The sequence below is a fragment of the Danio rerio genome, chromosome 4 (genome assembly GCF_049306965.1).
Source record: "Danio rerio strain Tuebingen ecotype United States chromosome 4, GRCz12tu, whole genome shotgun sequence".
NCBI classification, from domain to species: domain Eukaryota; kingdom Metazoa; phylum Chordata; class Actinopteri; order Cypriniformes; family Danionidae; genus Danio; species Danio rerio.
This window is the reverse complement of record NC_133179.1, coordinates 26739644-26761311: the sequence shown is the minus strand read 5'-3', so window position 1 is coordinate 26761311 and position 21668 is coordinate 26739644. Positions and strand designations below refer to the sequence as shown.

Genomic DNA, 21668 nt, shown 5'->3' with positions numbered 1-21668 from the left:
ACTTCACCAAAATTAGTAATGCGTCAACATTAACGTTCTTTTTTATCATTGACTAATCAAAGGCAGTAATAAAAACAACAGTTTTTTTTGTAGTCATTAGAATCGCTTGTAAAGAAATCCAAACATTTCTTTGATGTCATACTTTTCTGTTGTTTTGTTTTTTGACACGAACATTTTCCCCTGACATGTGTGCCTAAAAGGGGCCTACGTCACGCAACAGTAAAATGGGGGAAAACTAAACACGTATCACTGTCAACAACAGATGTTTAAATACCACCACAGCCCTGCCTTCATGAGCCAGAAAAGAAAGCGAAACTGATTAGCGCTAGCCTACAGAACATGAAAATATGTTTATTTGACAAGCGTTTTTAATCTGGTATCGACGTATTCTAGGAACTATGTTTGGTGAGTATACCAATCTTTCATTATACATTACAATTTTTATGACATGACCTCTCTGATCGAGAATAGCTGCATGGCAGAAATAATTAGTTTATGTCGCATTCATCATGTCGTACATTTATTAAAAGTAAAGTCATGTTTCCATAATACATTACTTTTATTTTAAATAAATATGTATCGTAAATAATGACTATAAGTGAAGGTGACACACTCACTGGGATTTTAAACCTCCCACATATTAGATAACCTACTCATCAAAAGCATAATATTTCTCAAAAGCACCTAATTGGTTTCACTAAAGCCAAAGCATGTAAGCTTTGTCAACATTAAAAAAAAAACAGGATTTCACTACAAAATAAACACATTTTGTAGTTGTGTAAACCACTAATTACCATGGTTTTTAGCTTTAGTTTAGCCATAGTGTTTGTTGTTAAATGGTGGTCAAATGGTCTTCCAGGAAAAAAAGTGGTTATATATGTTTACTATAATAAAACCATGGCTGATTTTTGTTTTTGGCGCTGAAGGGATTTTCCATTTATAATATTCCATTTATAAATATTCGCTGAATGGAATATTTTCCATTTAGCATGAAATGAAATCATGCTTTTCACTGTTACTTAATTTTATGATCAGATACGAAGTTTAACATTGTACAAAAATCTACTGGATCTGAGTTTCATAATGAACAGTCCACTTGTGTCTATTTGTTTTTTCAATCTCTATTATGAAGGTGTATTTAGAGAAGTTCTGAAATCTCTATGACCTTAAAGATCTCTGAATCACCAAATGATCCGCGCTATGCTTTAGGTAAGTTATTTTAATTTTTATTTTTGAAGCATTGTAAATAGATGGCATGTTGAGATAATTAACAATTATCACCACACTGCCTGCTGGTTGCTTGTATTAACAATTGCAAACTTTTTTTTTATTGTATAACAATTTTTTTTAAATGTTCTTTTCCAGTATGCAGCAAATGGGGCATTATTTTGTTAATTATGTGCTCAATACATTTTTTTATTTCATTTTTAAAATAAACATTTGTACAACAAAGTAAACATTTGTCAACTTTTAAGGCGTCAACTTAAAAAACTAGCATTTTTAAGTAACTAATCCTGTATTTTTGCAATGTAACCAAAACCTAGACATTGTATGTAACCAAAGTCAAATTTAGTTTTTTATTGACAATTACGAATTACATTTCTTTACAGAAGGATGCTTTTAGATCCTTAGTTCATAGTTCAAACTCCATAGTTTTTTTTGTATCTCAATCTCAATAGAATTTTTTTAATTAAAATTTTTACAATTTTATTTCAATCTCAAGAGTGTGCTGTGTTTTTGTCTATCTCATCTTTCCTTTACTTACAATCCAATTGTTTATTCAAGGTACGCTTTAATAGACAACATTGTTATCTAAGAACATGGCTACAAGTAAGTTTGTTGACATACTATGGATGTACAATTTTTGAATTTTTTTGTTTTGTTCGTTTTAAACAAAACCAATCCCAGATTATTTCCATAGTAATTGAATAACTATTTGTTGTTCATTAATTCATTCTTTCATTCAGTCATTCATCCCTTCATTTTAATCATCAGGTAATTACTATGAGTGGCAGCTGTTTAATGGAAATCAGTGGGTTTATATCAATAATGATTTTATCATTGAGACCCATTACTGTCAGCCAGGAGCCAGTGGCATCAGGATCAACCTCAATACGGGGTACGTTGGTCTTCATCAAGATTACAGATCATTTTACTTGTAACATTTTAGTTGAATATTATATTTATTGCATGTGGGTCAATGATGAAAATATGTTAATTGAATTCACTTGAACTATAATTACAATTAAAACCCAATTAAATTAGCTTAAATGTAAAAAAAAAAATTTTTTTAAATAATTTTTACATTTAACAAACATTTGTCAATGCTAAGTAGTCCCCGTAACAAAGGTAAAGAAACATTAACCCTGGAAAAACAACATTTTTACATTAGTTATTGCAGATTATCAACCACCAATATCAAACAGCTTGACAAGTCATTTTAATCACAAGTGAATTTTAATCACTAAAATCCACTGCATTTTTATTTATTTGTTTGCTTATTTACTTATTTATTTATTTGTTTATGCATGCTATTTCACAGAATATTATTAGAAGAATAGAATAGTCAAAGAAGACTATTTTAAAGTGGCCATGTCATTGGCCACTTTATTGACAACGCTTCCTGCTTGTTATCAAACTATTTCATAACTGTAACAAGAGGCAATTCATTCATAACCTAATGTTAAAACAGCTATCATATTATTATTTAATAACATGTAGCTCTTTTTGTATTCTCGGAAGCTATAGAAATGAAAAATGTAAATGGTCTATATTTAAGAGCTCTAAACTCACCTATAAACTGAAGACACCATCACATGGTCTCCAAAATGTATTTTTAAATACCACAGACTGTCAAATTACTATCAGATTTTATATGATTTTAAAATAACTTGTTGATCCTGTTACATTGAATTACTTCTAATAAACATATTTGTGCAAAGAGCCTTTTAAAAGACAAGAACCTAATGAATACGCACTAGCAGCTAATGAACAAAGATACGATAATACTTAAAAAATAAGCATTAGTAGTATGAGAATATTTTATATATGAATTTTTTACAAGCTAATTTAAACATCAAAGTCAATGTTTTACTCGCACATGTTTTCTTTGCATGTAAAATCACTTCTATTCATTTATTTTGATGCCAACAGCAAAATGAGATGTCTTGTCTTTGACCCATTTATAAAGTGTTTTATGCATAAATGTATCACAATCATATTCATTTAAATATATAATATTCAGTAAGGTTTGTGACTGGTGAGGCACTGACCCTTTCAAAGTCAAAAGTCAGATTTACAAACATATCCACCCAATATATTTGCCAACTACCGATTGTGTTTTATATATCATATCAGCTTTATTTCTATACATATGGCAGGTACATATTGGGCTAAAAACAAATGTAAAATGTATAGCAATTAAATATGCCTCCCAAAAAACACCCAGCTGGATGTTACAGACAGCCTATAACAAGCAACAAACATCATGGCACATTTATAGCAGAGATTAGTCGACATTTATTTATTTTATTATAAGAATACATCTCATGATGACAGGTTGAGGCATCATGACCGCACATCCCTAATAAATGATTAAAAACTAAATTAAAGGGATATAAAAATAAATAACCTACCCCTTTATACTCTTTTATTGACTACACAGGGCTGTTTACATTGACTTTGACGAGATGACAGCCGACGGACCTGATGATAATCTTGCTATACGGCGTAACACACTCCTGTCCCAAAACCAGAAGCAAGAGGTCGGCTGGTACTACAAAGATAACCATCGCTGGTGTGAGTATGGATCTCAGGTGAGTGCTTACACTGCCGGTCAAAAGACTGGCATCAAAAGAAACCTATTCTGCTCATCAGGGCCACATTAATTTGATCAAAATACAGTATAAACTGTAGAATTTTAAAAGAATATTAAAATACCAGTAAAATACCAATCATAGAGAATAATACAAAAAAGACAAACTGAAAAATAGTTTAAATTAAGCAATACAGTAACTTAAGATACAATTGAAGTCAGAATTAGTAGCCCCCCAGAGTTATTGGAATTATTAGCCCCCTTGTTTATTTTTTCCCCAATTTCTGTCTAACGGAGAGAAGATTTCTAAACATAATAGTTTTAATAACTAATTTCTAATAACTGATTTATATTTAATATTTTATAATATTTAATATTTTACTAGATATTCTAAACAGCTTAATGTGAGATGTAAACGCTTAACTAGGTTAATTAGGTTAACGAGGCAGGTTAGGGTAATTAGGCTAGTTATTGTATTATGATCATTTGTTTTGTAGACTATCGAAAGAAACAGCTTAATGGGGCTAATCATTTTGCCATTTTTTTATTTATTAATAACTGCTTTTATTCTAGCTGAAATAAAACAAATAAGACTTTCCCTGGAAGAAAAAATATTATCAGACATACTGTGAAAATTTCCTTGCTCTGTTAAGCATCATTTGGGAAATATTTAAAAAAGAAAACAAAATTCAAAGGGCGGCTAATAATTCTGAATTCAACTGTATATAAAAATATAATTTAATATAATAATACACAGAGTTAGTATGCATAATCATATTCCCAATTGATCTAGTGTAGTTTTCTTGAACAGGTTCAACTTATTTATTATAAATCACAATTTATGTATTGATATTATATTTAACAGCTCTTGGTAAATTATATTATATTTACCAGATGGCTTAACAGTCATCAAATGTTGGTCGTATTTTCTGTGATTTAAGGCTGAATTTTTCACATTGTTTAAGTGTCACACGATTCTTCAGAAATCATTATAATTTGCTGATCTGCATTCTGTTATGATCGTAAAATATTGGTTCTCAAGAATTGATGATAATTCTTACATTTATCAATGTCGAAAACATTAATTCCTAGCACAAGCTCATTGGGAAAATGTGCTCAGGGATACATTTTTGAGAACAGTGAAATATGTGCTTGTAGATCTGGTGGATTTACGAGAAATGGCACTTATGAGAAAATGTACCTCAGTAACATTTTAGAGATTGTCAAAAATGTACATAGTGGCCTCTAGTAGATTTTTTGTGGAGCTATTATATTTTATTTGTAGGATTCTTTGATGAAAAGAAAGTTAAAAATAACAGTATTTATTTTAATAAAATCTATAATTTTACATTACAAATGTCTTTACATTCACAATTTTACAGTTTTTACTGTATTAAAAAAAAAACTATTTGTTTTAAACATTTTTGCTGAGTAGAATGTTTCTTTTAAAGACATTTAAAAATTGTACTGACCCCAGACATTTGACCAGTAGTGTATACATTTGAAACTATGCAGTTGTCAACTAAACCAGCACACATAAATAATGTAAAATCTCTCTAATTACTTTATTTTTTGAATATCTGTCATTTCTGCAGGGATGGGGTGGAAGAACATCTTCGATTGGCAGTGATTTTATAGAGCAGCACTTTAACAGCAACCCAAGCGGCTCAGTTCAGTTTACTGCAGGAAACATGACTTACAGTGTGGACTTTAATGGTAATTGGACAAAATAAAAAATAAAAAATAAAAAAAATAAAAAAATTAAAAAAAATATATATAAGAGGCTAATTTGTACAAATTCATACAATTTCATTTATATAAATACAAATTCCTCTAAACCTACACTCATTGAGGGGATGAGCGAATTATACTAAAATTGTATGAATGAGATTGTAAATATTAATACTAATTAGCTTCTAAATCAAAAAGCTTTTGCCATGAGATTGCATTGATTTAATAAAAACATTTTTGTTGCATGTTTTAGCCATGACTCAAACCAATCTGTCCACACACTTGACGAGGAAAGTGAGACGACGGCCAAAATTCAACAAGATCGTAGCTATCAACAACAGTTTTCTAAACAGGTATCATTTCATTAGTTCTATCTGTGATTTAAATGTCTTCGGTTTGGTTTTGTTCAGAATGGGTCCTTATGAGTTACTGTTTGTTAATCCAATCACATTTTCGCCTAAAGGGCAATAATTCATAGTAGGCTGATTTTATATCATATCCTGCTTACAGTCTTTAAGAACTCAATGTACATATTGTTGTAAAAATATTTTGTAAAACTATTTGTACTTAAATTGACAGCAACATTTATGTCGGGAAGTCTTTATTGTTATAGTGTCTACATTATTAAGAAAGTCACTTTACAAATATGTCTAAATTGCTAAATGATGTAAAAGCAGATTTTAACATTAAAAAAGATTATCTGATACTGTAACAGCTAATTGGTTTATTGTTGGTTGTTGATAGGTAATGCATAACCTAATGCCAATTGAACATTATGATATGTTATCAAAATATTATATTAATGTTTTAAGTATTAAGGATCTTTGTCTAAATTCTCTCTCTAAACCCAGCCCATATGTTTATTTACAATCCCACATCAAAAAAAGTTGAGACAGTATGGAAAAAAAAAAATAAATGAAAATTATTTTGTAAATTTCCTTTGACTTAAATTTAATTGCAGACAATACAACAAACATTATTTAATGTGTTCCTCATGATTTCTATTGTTTTATTTTTATTTTTAATCTAAACACGTATTCCAATTTTGGTTCTTGCGACACATTTTAAAAAAAGTTAGAATGGTAAAGCATTTACCACTTTGTAATGTTGCTATTTCTTTACACAACACTTAAAAGATGTTTAGGGTCGGAAAACACCAAGTGATGAAGTGGATCATGTCTAATTTTGTCCCATTCTTCCTGCAAACAATTCTAAAAGTGGGCAACAGTACGTTGTCTTTGTTGTTGCATTTTGCACTTCCTTAATACGCCACGCAATGTCTATTGAAGAGAGTTCGGGACTGCAGGCGGGCCAGTCAAGTACCTGTATCCTCTTCCTCCGCAGCCAGGACTGCAATGTCTACAGAATGTGGTTTTGCATTGTTTTGTTGTAATATGCATGGGCGTCCCTGGAAAAGAAGCCAGTACATTGTGCACCAAAATCTCTATGTACTTTTCAGCATTGATAATGCTATCACAGAAGTTTAAGTTACTTTGGCAAGAGCACTAACACAACCCTATACCATGACAGACCCTGGCTTTTGGACTTGTTTCTGGTAACAGTCTGAATGAATCTATTTTTTTTTTCTTTGATCTGGAGCACACAGCGTCTGTTTCTCCCAAAATACCTTCAATACTGAATTATCTGACCACAGTACACATTTCCACTGTGTGATGTCCATCCCAGATGCCTCCAAGCCCAGAGAAGCCAACAGCACGTCTGAACACTGTTAACATAGGGCTTCCTTATGGCACAGTACAGTTTTCACTGTCGTGTGGATGTAACTACATATTCCTGTACTTTACAAAGATTTGCCAAAGTAGTCCTAAGACCATGTGGTGATATCATTTATAGATGAATGGCGATACTTGATGCAATGCTGCCTGGGGGATCAGAGATCATGGTTGTTCAGATTAAGATTGCACCCTTGTTCTTGACAAAGTGAAATTCATCCAGATTCTTTAAATCTTTTAAATGTTATGCACTTAAGAACTTTTTTTTTTAATTTCAATAATTTTCTCAAGTATTTGTGGGCAAACTGGCAATCCTCTGCCCATCTTTGCTCCTAAACAACTAGCCCTTTCTTGGATGCTACCAAATCATAATTACTATCACCTGTTGACATCCATGTTTAAAATCAGATTACTTAACCAATTTACCTGCTTACTAGCTCTAAATTGCTCTTGTCCCAACTTCTTTTAGAATAAGTTGCAGGTCTGAACGACAGGAAAGAATGTATATTTACAAATGAAATGAAGTTGACCAGACAAAACATGAAATATTTTGTGTTCATATTCTCTGCAATAAAATACGTCAAAGTTAACTTGGAAATCACTACGTTCTTTTTTATTTATTTAGTTAATGTTTTCTGATTTGTGGTTGTAGAAATGGTTCATAAAATTATTCTTACAATTAAAGTTAGGAATTCATGTAAAAATAGGTCTGCAAAATGTTTAAATCACAGTATTTGCATTCTAGACAATATTTAAATTAATGTATGTTTATTTTGTAAAAATAAATGATGTAAGAATGTATTTTAAATCACACTTTTTAAAAAGTTTAATTGTTCCTATTTAAGTTTATTAAGATGATTATCCACCTCGAATAGACATTTTTAAAAGTTAAAAAAGGGAAAGATTTGATTTAAAAAGAAATTCTGAACATCAGATGATTCCAAGAAAATGACCCCAAATTTTTTTTTTTTTTAATGAAACACCAACAATTAAATTTCAGGAATTATCCATAAACCCATTCTTACATACATTTAATGCGACAATTTATTTAAGATAGATTTGACTATTTATTACATTCTTGAATCACAATATATTACACTTATCCAGTCAACAGATTTCTGTAAAAAAGTTGGCATTTATTTACAACCTCTACAAAACAATGTTTTGATTAGTTATTTATAAATTCCTGTTCACTTTTTTATGAAGAATTTAAAAAATCTTAACAATTACAAAGAACTGTCTACAATTCTGTTTTGATTTTTTTTTCCATCACATGCAGTTCCCCAACTCTGGCATCTCCTTCAACAAACCCATCAAACTCCTCCTCTCACTTCATCTGGGAGTTTATGGGGGATGAGGGCATTTGGACTGAGTACCAGAAACCAGTGAGTTCACTAAATCACAACCAAATCCACTCATTACATCAATTTAAATGGCCAATAAGTCCCTTTGTGTCTAAAACCACTGATTTTGCAGCTGCTTGTTTTAATTTGCTGTAATATTTGTGACATTCATTTGAGACATGTGATGATAAAAACAAAATTTCACAAACCAGTGGTCCAACCACATTGTAAAACATCTGAAATGTTGTTTTGGTCATTCTAAAATGCCTTCACCAAAGTCTGTCATTAATGTGGTTTGGTATTAATACCTCCAGAACTCCAAAAGGTGGACTCACCTGAGATGTGAGCGTCTGGTACACGGAACACTTAGAGCCTATATAAAACCTATATCAAAAACTACTGTATCATATTAAATGTATGAAGGACTTGAAAATCTGAAATAAACTATTTCTTACATTAGCAAAAGTTTTTAAACTTTAGTTTGAGCTGCTTAGATTGTAGACTGTTTGGTTAGGGTTAGTGTAAGTTGACAGGTACTTGCAAAGTACAAAGCTAAATGTCATGATTTTGTGTTGTTTGATCACTATTTAAATACGAGAAGTGTTGTCAAAAACACAAAATCCTGTTGGGACTGGTTCACGTAAAAAGAACATGTTTATTCTATCAGTTCATTGTTTTTACATGTGTGTTTTTGTGTTCTCAGGCATGTTCGCTGGACAGTGCAGAAATCGAGAGGTTGTATCAGCTCAACCCTCAGTGCCAAGTTTCCTTCACTGCCAGAAGATTCTCTTACACACTTTACTTTGGCGGTAATATACATTAAAGTACATTGAGTGTGTTTACATGCATGTTCTTAGCATGATTATGCTTAATCTGACAATGATCATGTAAATACATTAACCCGTTTTCCTTTATCAGAGTAATAAATGGCTTATCAATCATCACAGCTTAATTTTGGATTTTTCAATTTTGTGATTAAGATAACTCAAACCATTTGAGGAAACCGATTGCAACAAACCATTTAAGTTCAAAAACTAGTCCTAATGAGTGCTGTGAACTTAATCCATTTGAGTAGATGAAGCAATTTGAGCACAGTAAAACCTGATAAATAAAAAGAACTCAAACCAACTGAGTACTGTTAAACCCAACGAGTTAAGGCAACTCAAAGCATTTGAGGAAACCGATTGCTACAAACTATTTAAGTTAAAAAATAATCTATATGAGTAATGTAAACTTACTCTATTTAAGTTACAGTAATGAGGCATTTAATTAACTCATTACCTTCAACACTGAGTTCAAAACTCTTCAAATGAGTAGTATTAACTTTCAATCAGTTTTGAGTTAACTACAATCATTTCATTTAATAAAGTTAACTGTTGGGTTTTACAGTTTACAAATGTTAATTCACTAAACAATAAAATGTGTTACTTGCATTGGCAGGTATTTGGTTTGCATGTAAATCAGGAAAATCTTTGAGAATTATTAGCATATTGGTGTGAATGTAACATGCTCAATGTGAGGAAAAACATAATATGTAGAAGTCTCTTGTGTTCTGCAAGCCTGACTAATAAACAGGGTTTTTATTATGAAATGTCGAACTAGAGAACGTCTGATAAGAAGAAAGGAGGGTTAAAGGTTGAAACTTTAAGGCCTTGACTGTGTTTGGAAAGGAATGCAAACACACAGGTACTGCATATGTCATAACTGTATTGTTGAAATGTATATCTACAGGAATGTATCAAGTAAACGATAGACTTGGTACAAGAAGAACAGTCAGAAGGATCGCCAGTGGAAGCCAGCAGACAAACAAGTATGAGTGAATTAATGAAAGATATACAAATTAATTATATATATATATATATCCCATTTGTATACAAAATATATACAAACTTCCATTTGTTATTTTACATCTTAAAATTCAGTCTAGGAAAAATATCTGAGTATGTTTTATATGTGTGTGTTTTTTACAGTGCATTGTCACAAGCTCGCTGGCAGTTTAAAGACATGGATGGCAAATGGAAGGATTATGTGAGAGTAAATGAGCATTTACTAAACTTTCTCCAAATGTATTGTTAAACAGTCATGTAATGTAACAGTGTAATGTAACAGTCATGTTATGCTCTAACATGATGTAGATTAAAAAAAAACAGTGCCAAAAAGGCAGCAGTTAAAATGAAAGGATGCTGTTACTTTGAATGAATTAGTAAGTTACAGCTGAACAAAGTACATGTTAGATTCAATTAAACGGTCATAAATAAATAAATAAATAAATAAACACAGACTTCAAAGTGTTTTTTTATGACCCTTTAATTGAATCTAACATGTATTGTTCAGCAGTAACTTGCTAATCCTTATAGTTAAGGTGATTAGGTGGTTAAGGTTTTAGTGTTTTGAGTTTTTGGGGTTTTATTTATTTATTTATGTTAATAAAAATGTATGTCTATTGTGTATATTTATGTATATATATTTCTCAGCATAACTGAGTACACCCCATTTTGAAAATTAATATTTTTTTTTCCATTTATCAGCGAATATAGATAATGTATTTTGGTGCATTTAAACAAAACTGATTTATTAAACAGATATATTTATTAAAATAATATTTTAGTCACCAAACATATTTAAATATTAAAAGATAATACAATTTAAATTTAAAATTTGCAACAAAAAAAATTATAAATTACAACCTACACAATTTCAACAAAATTGTTCCATTTTCTCTTGATTTTTCCCTCTTTTCTAAATTTGTATTTAATATTTTTCTATAAAATATAACTTTGGGTGAACTAGTTTTTGGACGGTTATAGTATGTTATTTTATTAAATAAACTCCAGATTTGGCTTCAGTACTGACTAATGTATATGTATAAATATAATTTTGTATAGCTTGTAATTAAAGAGATTTGTGAGGGCTGTACTTATATATGCTAAGCACTGTATCTATGAATACACACACATATTGTACAATAAATACCAAAAAACATTTTACAAATATATATGTAAATATTTTGTATATATTGTATATATTTTTTGTTATATTCTGTATATGTTATACAATAGTCATAAATATATTTAAATACACAAAAACAAACAGTACGTACACGTATGTTTTGTAAATATGAACATATATTTTGATTTGACACAATTCATTTTAATGAATCGTTTGACAGCACTAATTCATACATAATTTGGCTGATTATATACAGCATTTCATTTTACTTTATACAATAATTGTATATTTATTGGGTCATGGAGTGATAAAATGAGATTTCCAAAATCATTGACTGTAATATATATTTAAAAAATACAAATATTTGTAAACAAACAAAAAACTAATAAAAACTAAAATATTTTGAACCTGACTTCAATTAATTAGCAAATTAGCAACCTATTTGGGTTTCTTTAAGTTAAACACTGCTGGCTGATAGTACTCATTGACTTCCATCGTAATTGTTTTCCCCACTATGGAAGTCAAAGGGCAACCAGCGTTCTTCAAAATAACTTATTTTGTGTTCAACAGAAGAAAGAAACCACTTGACAGAGAGTAAATGAATTAATTTAATTATTGGGTAAACTATTCCTTTAATTCTGTTGAAAAAACAGCGTTTAACATGTCTGCTTTTCTCTAATCATGCACAACAGTGCTTAGAGTTTGTGCTTTCGTGGTTGTGTGCCATAATCATGTACTTTATGATTATATAGGGTGGATCTCGAGGAAAGTGCAGTGTGTCAAGTCAAGATATTGAAGCTCAGTATCAGCAAGACCCCACTGCCATCATGAGCTTCAGTGCAGGCAGATTCAACTATGAGCTCGACTTCTCAGGTGCGTGCATGAAGAAAAAAAAACATGAATTATTTATAAACATTATTTATGCATATATATCTTATACCAATTCGTAACTTTTTGATTTAGTGGCTAATTTGTATGAATTTTCGATCTCATTTGTACATTTTAGCATTATTTGATCATCCCCCAATAATGGGTTTAGGAGTGGAGTTTGGTGCCTCACCTTCTTTTTTAAAATCATACTTTTTCATACGACTGATTGGAGTTTGTACAAATTAATAGCCACTTAAGTAGCAAAAAAAAGAAGCTACGTTTCCTTGTAAAATCTGGCTGAAAATACAAGTTCTTTCGCATAAATGATGCTTAAATCAATTGTTTTTGCAGCCATGACTCAGACCAACCTGAGGACTAACACGAGGAGAGCCGTACAACGCCTTCAGCAATAGGACTGTTTACTTTTACTGTAGCAGTGTATGAATAATCTCAGGATGCCGGTTTATGCTATGTTTGCTGGCCATGACTAATATATGTTGATATGATGTTTTTTTTCATAGAAATTATGTAGTTTTTCAATGCTAACTTGTGTCACATGATTTATCAACTGCCATAAATTCATGATCATTGAATGTACTATTTGTTTTCAGTTTTCAGCTTTTCTTTTCGGTGCATTTACTGTGATTAGAAAACAAAATGATATAATGTGTGGTTTTTCTTTTTTCTTTGTTAACTGCCAATTAAAATTATGAGGAAAATTTTATTAAAATTTTATTTAGAGAAGTCTGTTTACATTATTTATGCTAATCCCTAATGTTCAAAGGGTTCTGACATGTTGTTGGTCAATAAATTTCCCTCGACTTTTCCATGACTTCAATTCTGATTAGAATTACTGATTTTCTTTCTCTATTAAACTGACATTACTCTTCTAATTTATATTCGCATTTGTCTTCGCAGTCATAATTACATTGTAAGCTTTGTTTCTATGTTTCTGTATATGTAACAATTTTTTATAAAATGTATTAAAACCATTTTCTTCATACTACAACTGGGTAAAATCTTTGGTAGAATAATGCAGATTTTTATAACATTTATTTTTAAAATCCCAAACGGTAATTTTTATATAAAAATTTTTATATTTTTATATTTATTTTTATAATATGAATATTAATACATACAAAATAAAAAATATAACATTTTATTCCTAGCCAAAGCTAATAAATCCAGTAAATGGGGTATATGAAGAGCTAGTGTTTTTCAGCCAATAATAAACTTCCGGTGAACGCTTAATGTGACCATTTTCAATTTCATAAGGTTCCTTTTATAGCATTGATGTTGTAATGTAATTCAGATAGATGTTGTAATGTAATCAATAGCATTTAGTTAAATAATACTTAAGCATTAATTTAGTTGTTCAAGCATAAAACAAGATGAAAGACAGTACCATCCAGCTAGCGCCGTCAGGATCAGCAGGCAAGCGCAGAAAGTCCATTGAAAATACTGGGGTGAAATAAACAATCATATTTTAAAGACATGCTGGGGGAGAAAATGGAATTTAATACAGTGCTTCTTGTCTGGTCTGAGACCTGCCTAGTATTGTATATGCAGGAATCCTAAGGTAATTTCAATACCTTTTAAAGACCTTCTCAAAATATTTTAAGACCTCGTCACCACTTCTAGTTCTAATTAGTATCAAACCTTTAACTTAACAGTTGTTAACAAACAGTTGTCGTTAAATAAATAGAGCACAAGCATGCAATAGAACTCGGAGCACGCCGTTGTAATGTTTAAATATATTTATGCTTTTTTATGGAGTCAAACACTTTGGACAACGCTTGAACAAAATTTAAGACCTCGTAAAAAACATGATTAGGACTTTTAATACCTTTTTAAGGGCCTTAATTTTATCATAATTGATTTATCAACTTTTGATACTTTTTAAGGCCCCGTTGGAAACCCTGGTATATCAGTCATGTAGTGAAGATTACTAATTTTTAAAGAAATCAGACCTTAAACGGAGCAATTTTATAATGGAAAGACTGGCTGGCTGAAATAAAAGTCTGCGTGCATATACCTCAATCCAGGGATGGACACACCTGCCTGTAATTATCACGTGGTGTTCAGGTCCAAATTAATTGGTTCAGGTGTGTTTGATATGGGTAGCACCTGAAATCTGCAGGAAGATGGCTCTCCAGGAACAGGGTTGGCCACCCCTGCCCCAATCTGAGAAAATTTCGAGAGGTCTTTGTTTATTCCATAGCTGTAAGAATGTATGGTTTAAAAAAAAAAATCACTTTACACTTTTTTTTTTCCTTTTATAAAAAAAAAATATATATTATTGATTTGTAATCTCAAACAGGATAATGAAAAATAAATAAAAAAGAAGTTGGAAGTGAAAAGGTATTACCCTTTAATAATCAATTTATTTGATTCCAAAAATCACCATTTTACCAACAATCCAGTTCACATTCTTTAAATTAAAACAATCCAGACGTTTTATCTACAATAATTAATCTGAAAACTGCATGTACAGAAACACTCGTACAGAAAAGTGATTGATTTATACAATCTCCAACACAGACCTGTTATTGCACAACTCTCAACATAAGGCCTCTCATTCCCTTTGAGTAAAACCTGTCTGGATATTAAAAATTCTCCTCAGGAAAGTGATTCACTCGCAAGTATTGATAAAAACAAAATGACGAAAAAAATAAAGTGGCAGTTCCTCTCTATATACTGTACACTTCATCTTTTTTTCCAGAAATAATACACATTTTGGTGATATGCTGTGTTGCAGCATTTTGTTTGGTCATGATACAAAACAACATGATATGGAATTGAATTGGTCACGATTCACAACTGGAAACTGCCCCACCCCACTACCCCCCGAAAAAAGAAAAGTGGACAATGTATCGACATGATATGACCAGTAACTAACTTTCTTAAGAAACGCAACAATAATACAGATTTCTTAACAAAGACAGAGCAGGAAGTAACAGCAGAGAACTGAAAGGGAAACAAACACATCAAGCTTCATTGAAGAAACACGCTCTTCTATCTTAAATCTTAGTGGTAAACAAGCTGCTGCAATCAATTTGTGCAACCGTTTACCATTTTCCAGCGATTCAGCAGGGGGGAAAAAATCATGTTTCAAGCCAAAATCTAAATATGCAGAACATTTAATTTGCATAAGATGCCTATTTGTGACCTTTTTTTTTTTTTTTTAAATCCAGTTCCTGGAGGGCCACAGCTCTGCTTTAGTTCCAACCCTGCTTCAACACACTTAGCTGTAGGTTTCAAACAAGCCTGAAGGACTCAATTAGTTTGACCAGGTGTGTTAAATAAGGGTTGAAATTAAACTGTGCAGAGCTGTGGCTCTCCAGGAACTAGATTTGACACGCGTGCCGTAATGTGAAAATTTCACTGCTGAAACATCCAATATGGAAAAAAACAAACTTAATCATTATCTTAATTTTCCTTGGAGCAAAAAGAAAATAAATATTGCTATATCATTACTAAAATGCAATAAAAAATTCCAGCAATGTGACAAAAAAAATGTAATAATTTATCTTATTCTCAATCACGGTCCTGGAAGTCAGGTGTCCTGATGATTTAGCTCCAATCCCAATCAGACACTAGGCTAGCTAATCAAGCTCTTACTAGGCTTTCTAGAAACATCCTTGCAGGTTTGTTGAGGCAAGTTAGAGCTAAAATCTGCAGAACACTGGATCTCTAGGACTAAATTTGAGAACTCCCGATTTATCTCATTACAAAAAATGCTAAAGAAGGATATCTGGAATGTGAAAAAGAAATATATTAGTTAGCATTATCAAAAAATAGATTTCTCATTACCGCAATTCTTATTAATTCCACAGTTACTACTGTAACATGAAAAAATATGATATTAAATATCACTGAAACCTGATGCACATAAAATATATTGTCATGAGTTGTATCCAATGTACTGATTTAATTTTATTTTTAACTGCAATGAACATTTTACTTGCAGTTTTCACAAATAAGCAAACCTGACATGGTGTTTTGATTTTGGATTGAAACATGACCATTTTCATGCGATTCGCCTAAGAAGTTTCAAACAGACATTCATTTTGCAAGTGTTCCATAAAGGAGGCTTTCGAATTCTGTCTTACAGAAGCCATAACAAAGACAAACAAACTCACTTTAAAGTACTGACGATATCCCAAGACATCTCAAACCCAATAGTTTTTTTTTAGCTCTATAACATTTAGTGCACCTACAGTATACCAGTGTCCTTATTTAAGAAGTTTCACCTCAATGGATCATGTATCAGTATAAAACTCAAGCAACAAATCACCATATACAGAGTATATACACAAAGAACACATTATAAAATGACTCATTCAGGCCCGACTATGTGCACCTCATCTTCATTTGCTTATCGCTTATAATTCTAATCAAACACAGCTGATCCAAATAATTACCTTGAACACCTTGATTAGTTGCATCAGCTGTGTTTGATTAGGGTTGGAGCAAAACTGCAGAGCTGCAGCCCTCCAGAAATCAGGTTTAATATCTATGACTTAAAGGAACATTCCACTTTTTTGGAAATAGGCTTATTTTACCACTCGAAGTTGAGTTTTACCAGTTTTGATTCTATTCCATCAATCTCTGGCTGAAGCACTTTTTAACTTAGCATAGGAATCTGATTATACTGTAAAGCTCACTCAAAAATGTCCTAAGAGTTTCAGTAATTCTTTTGTACTTGTTCATGTACTAAAACTGATGGAAAATGAAAAGTTGCTATTTTTGAAATTGCTATTTTCTAGGCTGATATGGCTATGAACTATACTCTCATTCAACCACTTTCCATCATTCTTAGTAAACAATATAGCTACAGAAGAGTCTTTAAATAAGAAAATTTTCAAACTACATGGGTGTTTTTGAGTGAGATGCTAATGGTCTAATCTGATTTAATTGTCTATGCTAAGCTAAGCTAAAAGTGCTCCCGCCAGACTTGGAGTTTGTCTAAATGCATCAAAATAATGGTTAAACTAAAGAGTAAAGTGTTTTCTTTAACATATAAAAGTGAACACTTTTGTGAGACTCTATCAGCAAATCCATAGCCAAATCCAGCCATCAATGACATTTGTCCTGTTACAAAAAGGTGGCTCATTCAGCAAGATTTAAATGTGAGGTGAAAGTGAAGCCAGATACTGAGCTTCAATAGATGCCTCAACTTTTTCACCCCTTTTCCGAGTGAATCTTTTTGCATTAAATGATACAGAAAATAAACAACAACAACCGACAGAAGCTGCTTTCTGGAGAAGAGCCCAATCTTTCAATAGAAATGTGTTTGTTTTGTGTCGGCTGATTTTGATTCACACATAAGTCGACTGTTTGAAGAAGGCAAACCATTGTTATGAGCAAAAAAAAAAGACTGAAAACCCTATTTAAACACTGTTCTTCAAGGATCCCATAGTTTACCACCAACATTTCGACTGTTATCTTGGCCGATGATTTTCTTTCCTTTTTAAAATCGCACACAAATGTTAACCAAAAGGCATACGTTTTATCCGAAAAGGTCTTTAAGGTCATTGTTGACCGATGCGCTTTGCTTCATCATCCCAGTGTTCATTGTGGAAGAGGCCGCAGGTTGCGAGAAGTTCTGAGGGTTAAAGAACGGATTTGCTTGCATGCCAAAACCACCCTGAACTCCTGACATCCCCATCGGATTTGACTGTATGGGTGCAGATTGGGGAGGTTGGCCTGATCCAAACTGATTGATCCATGGAGAAGGTGCATTGGTTCCTGGGGTCGGTTTAGGGGCCATTTGGTTCAGGCTGACTTTGGGTTTGTTAGAAGCGAAAAGAGAGTCTAGTGCTGACATGTCTGGGGGTTTGCCGGGCTGGTTTTGGTTATGATTTTGGGTGAGGGCACTGAAATTTGGAGTACTGGTTGTGGTGGCCATGCCGCCGTAGAGGGCAGGAGTGGGAGCTCTCATTCCCATCCCCATTCCTCCCGTCTGGAAACCAATGGGGGAATTGAAGCCATTGCTGACGCTCATGGTACTCATTCCACCCATGGTCGGTGCTGCCGGGAAGGTGGATGAGATAGTGTTGCCCTGCATGGGCATCGTTCTGGTGCCAGAGTTTAAGGACATGTTGTTGAGGGACGTCATGTTGTTCAGAAGACTGCTGGTTAGATCCTTTGCCTGAACAATGGACATATTATTCAGTTATAGATTGTGTTTTATTGCTTTGGCTTTACACTACATAAATTAATGTATGCAAGTAAATTAATTTAAATTTGATGAGGAAATCGTTTTTTCTTCTGATTGTACTTTTAGAAGACTTGCTTCATTTTCATCATAACAAACAATTTCATACATAAAACCATGAAGCAAGCAACCAATCAAATAGCCCCATGCATTATCCTAAACTTTGATTCAAAGAAAAACATGAAAATATTTTTTTAACTGTTTTTGCAATAGAGACATTAAATATGTACTCAGATGTTTTGAAAAATAGCATATTTATATGAACAGATTTAAGATTAAGTCAATACACCTGAATAAATTTACTGCAGAGTAGCTCATGAGTGATAATAATAAATGAAGCAGAAAAATATGACTCGCCATTTCCCACAGAGATGATAATATCAGTGGATTCTCTAACACACACACACACACACACACACACACACACACACACACACACACACACACACACACACACACACACACACACACACACACACACACACACACACACACACACACACACACACACACACACACACACACACACACACACACACACACACACACACACACACACACACACACAAACACACACCCTTTGTGATACACGTAATGGCATTTTCAGATCACAAGTACACAAGACCCATTTTTGAAATAGCATAATGGAAGAGTATTTATGCTATGACTTCAAATATACTATGCTTGGACTTCAAATACAACATATTTAAAACAAAAATAACTAATAATATGCCACTTGTGAACTTTTAAGTTCTGAAAAGTACATTCAGATCTCATACATTTTCTCTGAATATTTGCAGTTTTGATGTATACTTATTTAGCATAAGCTTACAGCTAATTTTCAGTGAATAGCATCAGGTTACAATGAGTTATTTTTGCCCTATTCATTAAAAGGGAAGGTTAGTTGAGGTTAATAAAAACCCCAACAAAATATACTAGTACCTTTTAACAATATTTGGACTCACACTTCAGAAAAAAGTTCAGATCTGTAAGGATTAAACTTGCAAAAAAAAACTCTCTCCCCATGCAAGTTGCTAGTTCACAATTCTAACTATTTCTCATATTTTTTAAATCTTGCATTTCAGACTTAATTTCAATAGCAAAGCAAAAAAAAAAAAAAAAAGATTGATAAACGGATGTCAATTTGTGATTCTGTAGTGAAAACAAGCTTACATTAAAATGTATATTATTAGTTACATTTAAATTGATGGTAGCAAACTACATCTTGACGGTTTCAATTGATTTAAATATGCTTAAACCATTTAATTATTCGCAAAACTGCTTATTTTGCTAATTAAAATGTAATTATTCTGAACTTAAATGTAATAAAACTCTACCACCTCATTTTCACGATAGTTTTCAAGTTCTCTGCTAGTGTAAATTTCAGATACTGATTAAGCCATGAATCTGGCCACTCTCTCGTTAGTGTTTATTACCTGAGGTGTTGTCGTGGCTGATTTGATGCTCTGTGGAGCTAAAGGCTGCTGACTTCTTAGTTTAGCAGCCTGTTCCTGTTCTTTAGCCAATCGCTGCTTTTCTTCCAATGTGAGAGACACCTAAACACACCACAAACAACAGCTCTGATGTCAACAACCCTCTGACCTCCATCAGCAAAACCGAGCAATCCCAAAATGTATTCAATGGCTAAGATGCACTCACCCGAGAAGGCTGCGAGACAGTGGATGAACCGTTTTCTTTACCATTCACGCCGGCATTTGCTGAACTGCCACCAAAGATGTCATCGATCTATCAGAAGCCAAAGAGAATTGATTAAACAAAGTTCATTTTACAAGACGGCTGTGGATTCAGTTTTTGCGCTTACTTACATCTCTGACTTGCGTGGCTGGGCTTGGTGTGCTCTTTGTGTCCTCTGATTGGTTTATGGGGTTTGTAATATTTAAACTCCTGCACAAATGAAAGCAATCATATTCAATAAAATTGTATCTGTATAATTGAAACAATATTTTCATATTTTAAGACGATCATGCTTCTAAAAGGAAATGTAAAATGCATTTGTAGAGGTTACTGTTTAACACCCAATTTATACTGTGAAAAATGCATAGGACTAAATTATTATTTGGAAAATATTTAGTTTTTACTAAGTCTACCTATTTTTTTTTTTCACATTTCAAATACATTAACTTGTCTGAGAAGGCCCACTGTTCTTGCTTTGAAATATTTTTTGTTAAATGGACAAAACCCTGAAAGCACCATATAGCAAATAGAGAGAATTTGGTTGGAAGAGTTTAATAAGATTTTTTTATCACACCCTCTCAGAAGTCAGAAGTCATGCTGGAAATTTGTCTATATGCTGGAGAAAATGCGGAAATCAAAAAGCGAATCACTATCAGTGATCAATAACCGAGGGACTGCTCGGTTATTAATAATATTAGAAGGAAATACACAATGCCTTACAAAATATCCTTGAATCTGGGATATTCTTTGATTGTAAAATTAAATTTTTTGGACATATACCTGAGGAAACGTTAAAAGGGATAAATATCTAATAAACATTTTGTTAATAGCTGTCAAAAAGAGCATTACCAAAATATGATCGTCACATGAAAATCCTACCCTAAATACATGGATGGAAATAACAATGGAAGTTTATAAAATGAAGCAAATTACTGCAATGTAAATCAGAAAACAGAACAACTGATTTCATTATGGGAAAAATGGACCAACTATGCAAGATCCCATAGGACCTGAACTTCTGTTAATCTAAAATCGGAAGTATCACTCCCTACGTGTACATAGTTTTGTTGCTGAGGTGTATTCACATCTTATTCTACTGGTTTATTTATTTATTTTTATTAAAATGTATTTTATTTATTTAACATTATTTATTTACTTTTATTTTTTATTATGTATAACATTAGTGTGCATGCGTAAAAAAAAGAAAGCATATATTGCTGAAAGAGAATGTGCATGTACAGAATTTGAGCTTTTATTTGTGAGTGTATTCAGATGTGTTATCTCTGACATGTACCAGATGTAAGCTTTGAAAA

The 21668-nt window shown here is 32.2% G+C and overlaps 2 protein-coding genes across 9 annotated transcripts in view; one reads left to right on the top strand and one right to left on the bottom strand.

Moving 5' to 3' along the window:
- Positions 1 to 21668, bottom strand: part of scyl2 (SCY1 like pseudokinase 2) — a 124064-nt gene that overhangs the window by 81476 nt on the left and 20920 nt on the right. Inside the window, exons 15-19 of one of the 5 annotated variants that reach the window (XR_012401590.1) lie at positions 20487 to 20565; positions 20320 to 20406; positions 20097 to 20216; positions 16475 to 18594; positions 14788 to 15548 (exon numbers count right to left, since the gene is read on the bottom strand). The exons of 1 other annotated variant lie outside the window; for it this stretch is intronic. Coding sequence is in view for 2 of the 4 variants with exons in the window: in XM_005164828.5 (XP_005164885.1) it covers positions 17953 to 18594; positions 20097 to 20216; positions 20320 to 20406; positions 20487 to 20565 (928 nt within the window). In the remaining 2 variants the exon portion in view is untranslated. Of the gene's footprint in view, positions 1 to 14787; positions 18595 to 19794; positions 20217 to 20319; positions 20407 to 20486; positions 20566 to 21668 lie in introns of those variants that run through there. 3 more of the 5 variants (XM_005164828.5, NM_001080799.1, XR_012401591.1) reach the window with 3 other exon arrangements.
- Positions 222 to 13449, top strand: si:ch211-244b2.3. Of its 4 annotated transcripts, none has more exons than XM_009300393.5 (13): positions 222 to 405; positions 1133 to 1209; positions 1786 to 1830; positions 1996 to 2119; positions 3665 to 3815; positions 5410 to 5530; positions 5799 to 5898; positions 8558 to 8663; positions 9325 to 9430; positions 10353 to 10431; positions 10592 to 10649; positions 12323 to 12443; positions 12792 to 13446. In XM_009300393.5, the coding sequence occupies exons 3-13, from the start codon at positions 1821 to 1823 to the stop codon at positions 12851 to 12853; spliced, it is 1038 nt and encodes a 345-aa protein (XP_009298668.1). In that variant the 5' UTR covers positions 222 to 405; positions 1133 to 1209; positions 1786 to 1820; the 3' UTR covers positions 12854 to 13446. The 4 variants fall into 4 exon arrangements, with proteins under 4 accessions (XP_009298668.1, XP_073802267.1, XP_073802266.1 ...); NM_001082810.1 differs by having other exon boundaries at positions 224 to 405; positions 10592 to 10655; positions 12792 to 13449; XM_073946166.1 differs by lacking the exon at positions 1786 to 1830.

Excerpts from the sequence above, each read along its gene's own strand:
- si:ch211-244b2.3 (XM_073946165.1), top strand. The coding sequence starts at position 1,161 with ATGACCTTAAAGATCTCTGAATCACCAAATGATCCGCGCTATGCTTTA. Across the intron at positions 9,431-10,352 it reads TTACACACTTTACTTTGGCG|GAATGTATCAAGTAAACGAT; the intron begins GTAATATACATT and ends GTATATCTACAG. Across the intron at positions 10,656-12,322 it reads AATGGAAGGATTATGTGAGA|GGTGGATCTCGAGGAAAGTG; the intron begins GTAAATGAGCAT and ends ATGATTATATAG.